The 3,486-nt window shown below is 55.2% G+C and overlaps 2 protein-coding genes across 2 annotated transcripts, besides 1 other annotated feature; both read left to right on the top strand.

Moving 5' to 3' along the window:
* Nucleotides 1-442: 442 nt before the first annotated feature.
* Nucleotides 443-468: a microsatellite.
* Nucleotides 469-598: 130 nt separating this feature from the next.
* Nucleotides 599-2,257, top strand: Tco025E_09274 (uncharacterized protein; the record flags this gene model as incomplete). Its single annotated transcript, XM_029376095.1, has 1 exon — nt 599-2,257. The coding sequence occupies one exon, from the start codon at nt 599-601 to the stop codon at nt 2,255-2,257; it is 1,659 nt and encodes a 552-aa protein (XP_029223783.1).
* Nucleotides 2,258-2,987: 730 nt separating this feature from the next.
* Nucleotides 2,988-3,486, top strand: Tco025E_09273 (citrate synthase; the record flags this gene model as incomplete). The annotated part of the gene is made up of 1 exon (XM_029376094.1): nt 2,988-3,486. A coding segment is annotated over one exon (499 nt), but the record flags the coding sequence as incomplete, so codon positions are not given.

The following is a 3,486-nucleotide window of genomic DNA, read 5'->3' as shown; positions in this document are numbered from 1 at the left end:
CCACATACTCTACTCCCTTCCATCTTCTTTGTTTTCGAACTTTTTATGCACTGCATGTGTAGGTGTGGTCGCCGTGATTGAGAAGAGAGGGAACGAGAAGTATGTTGCGGGATGTGTGGCTCGTAGTGTGTAAGTAACTTCATTCTTTCACTCTTCCTCGCTCTACCTATATAATATTTACATTTATATCCGTTTGTGTGCGCGCATATGTGTGCTTTGTTGAGTTGAGGGATGCCGCTGTAGCCTTGTCTGCTCACGTTGGCGCATAAAATTCTGCTACTTTCCAAGCGAGCTCCCTACATTCCCCCTCCCCTCAATTTTGCGTTTGCGCATTGATTTATTCTCTCTGTGGGTGTGTTGTTTATTCACCATTGCCGTTGCCGTGCGCGCCTCAGGCAACGGCAGCAGCAACGTCAGCCAAGGGATAGGAGGCAGCCCCTCTGTATCGTACCGTACCGCACCGCACCGGGACGCCGCGGCGAGACATTGGAGGTCACACGGGCGAGCCTAGTCGAGAGGCTTCGGTCGCTCCAAAGTTCCCCCGTTGACGTCTATCTCGCGCTCTCGCTCTCGGTGTGCCTCTGCCGTCACTGACCCGATGGACGCAAAACGCAGGAGTCCTCTCGGATTGCTGCGGCAGTGGCAAGGTGGAAGTGTGTTGTCTTCCTCCCCGCCCAACGCACCCGTCCGTGTGGCGAAGCGGCCCTCCGCCCAGCGGCGTAACCTCCCACCGTTACCAGAGCCGTGCGGAAGAGGGTCGCCGCCACGGGAGTTAGATGGATCGACGCTGGGCCCCTCCACGCGCAAAGTCTCGGCTGGGGCTAAAAAGGTGCCGGATGTGCGACGGACGCCAAATTCACTCTTGCGCGCAAATAAGGCGGGGTTTGCCGCCGGGCAAAAACGGTTCGTGGGCGATGGCGTGACGTCACCACCTTCCTCAGCAGGAGTGAAGCCACCCGGCGCCGGTGTCACAAACGGCATAAAGGCTAAGATGCGCTCTGGGATGCGAGAGCTTAAAATTGCCCGCGACAATCCTAACAAAGCCGTTGCTTCTGAGCAAGTGCCACTCGTTACTGGCGAGCCCATGGCTCAGAAAGAAGAGGCTGTAGCACTTTGCTCCAAGGAGCAAGCGGAGTTTGAGAACGCCATCGGTGTCCTCAACCGCATGATGGAGATTGACGCCAAAAGTGTTGACCCCAGAGCGTGGGTGACACGCTTCACGGAGGGAACAGCAGAGGCACGTCTGCGCAAGGAAGGCTTGTTGCCTGTTTGGATCATTGTCGACGTGGGTTTCGTCTTGGCGATTGATTTGAATGGTACAACACAGCATCGTAACTATGTTGGTATTGCCGCTTCTCGGGCCGCCCGATTTCCTCCCAATGGCTGCATCGTTTTTCCGTTTCAGGACGCACTGAGAGACGGTGAGGTACAGCTACCGGGTAATGTCTCAGAGGTAGCCACAATGATTATGCCAGCGGCAAAGGAGATGCGATGGGGTGTCCCAGTCGGGGTGCTGTTTATCAACCCACTTGAGCGAGATTCGATTGTGCGAGACATTTGCCAGGTGTTTCTCCCTTCGTTTCTTCAGGAGGCCTATCCGCACGGGGTGCCTCTGAAAGGCATTTGGGCACCTGCGGCGTCGGAGCGAAGCACCACAACGCCACGCGCAATGAAGATTCCAGGCAGTGTGCGGGAGTCCGTTATGTCATGCTTGACGGAGCTTGGTGTTTCCAATGCTAGCACCTTCATGGGGGACGGTAATCGCCTCGGAGGAGAGCAGCTGACGCGCGAACTTCAGTTGCGTGAGGCGGTTCCACCACATTTGTCGCTTGCGGGCTCGTTGACGGGAAGTCGTGGAGGTGGCTCGCCGCGACAGCCCCAAAAGTTGGTAGAATCCCCTGCTAGCATGCGGGGTGCCCCCTCCTCGCCGTGGGAAAGCCGCGGTCGCCAGCCCATATTCACCGCACGCCTCATTATCTCCAAACCTCTTTCTCCGTCGACGGCGGGTTCTGTTCCCTGTCACGCCGTGCTGGTGTTGACCCCACGCGGCCCGCTCGAGCTCGTTGCAGACGCGCCATCGACAGCCGTCAGCACAAAGGACGTAAAACTCAGCCTACTCCGCTCCGGCCTTGGAAGATCCTTGCGGCTGCAGAAGGACACGGTTCGTTTCTTGTACGCGCCAAGTCTCCCCGCAGTGGACGATGACGAGTTGATCAACGCACGTTATGTTGTGATGCGACTGCAAACGCAGAAGTAACTCAAGTAGCGGGTCGTTCCCTGCTCTCTCCTTCACCCCCTCCTCCCTGCCCGCAAACGCCCGTGACCGCGTGTGTGATCTGCGGGGCAAAGTTTGCGACGTGTTTGTTTGCAGCCAAACACCGGCCAACCGCCCAATAAGTGCAGAGCCGCTAGAAACAAAAAAAACATAACCACGCAATGAATACACGGGGGATGTGTAGTAAATGAAAAACCAATCGAAACTAGCAGGAATGAACCCCGCAGTTGGACAGCATAATACGGTGAAGATACACCTCTTCTTGTCGTTCTATTATCATTCTTCTCTTTTTCTCTTTGCTTTGCTCCATTTTTTTTTGTTTGCTCCGAGTATGTTTCGTGTGTTTGTTCCCCTTATGCGTAATTATTGCCATCCTACTTGGTGATAAACGAAGCGACTATGCATTCTTTATGGCGGGTCGCTGCTCGCTTACGACATGCCTATGCTACTCGCTCCTAGTTCCGGCACGCAAAAACGACGACCCACGCTCCACACCGAAAATCTGTCACTATTTGTGAGGAATGCAAAGCAAGTCACAAAAAAAAAACAGCTTTCCCTTCTCACGTCAGGATTTAAAACAAAACGTTCATGACGGGCACCAGTCACGCTTGTTGCTTTGCTTGCGATTTCCACATGCAAATCGCCAAAAAAAAATCAGCATCCGTGTTTGAGCTACTACAAAGTGTGTGTGTGTGTGCAGAATAAGAGGTGCATGCCGCTACATCATTTGCCATCAGCTTCGTGTTGCCGTCGCCCCGTCGTTCCTTCACCGCTACGCCCCCTCCGCTTTTCTCTGCATCTGCCCGTCTCTGCCTCCCTTCCTTTTTCCCTCGTGCTGCCTCTTGCGCCCGCACACATCCCCCCTCCCCTCCCCCCATCGGGAAGGATACGCCTGCAAGCTCTGAATAAAAGCAAAGAAAATTACCCAACAACAACAACAGCGACAGAGAAGATGCTGCGCTTTTGCACCCGTGCTGGAGCCGTCCTCAATGTCTACAGTGCCGCCCGCCAACAGTCGAGCATCGTCGACGAATTGAAGGGGACGATTCTGGCGCGTCACAAACTTGACGCTCCAAGGATCAAGGCCCTGAAGGAGAAGTGCGGAGGCGAGAAGCTGAGCGATGCGACCGTCGGGGCCGCCTACGGTGGCATGCGTGGGATCACTGGCCTGGTGTACGAGCCCTGCTGCTCGACGGGATGCACGGCATTCG

The sequence above is a fragment of the Trypanosoma conorhini genome, assembly GCF_003719485.1.
Source record: "Trypanosoma conorhini strain 025E chromosome Unknown Tco_14.4_contig_01047, whole genome shotgun sequence".
NCBI lineage: Eukaryota > Euglenozoa > Kinetoplastea > Trypanosomatida > Trypanosomatidae > Trypanosoma > Trypanosoma conorhini.
This window is presented reverse-complemented; position numbering and strand designations above follow the sequence as displayed.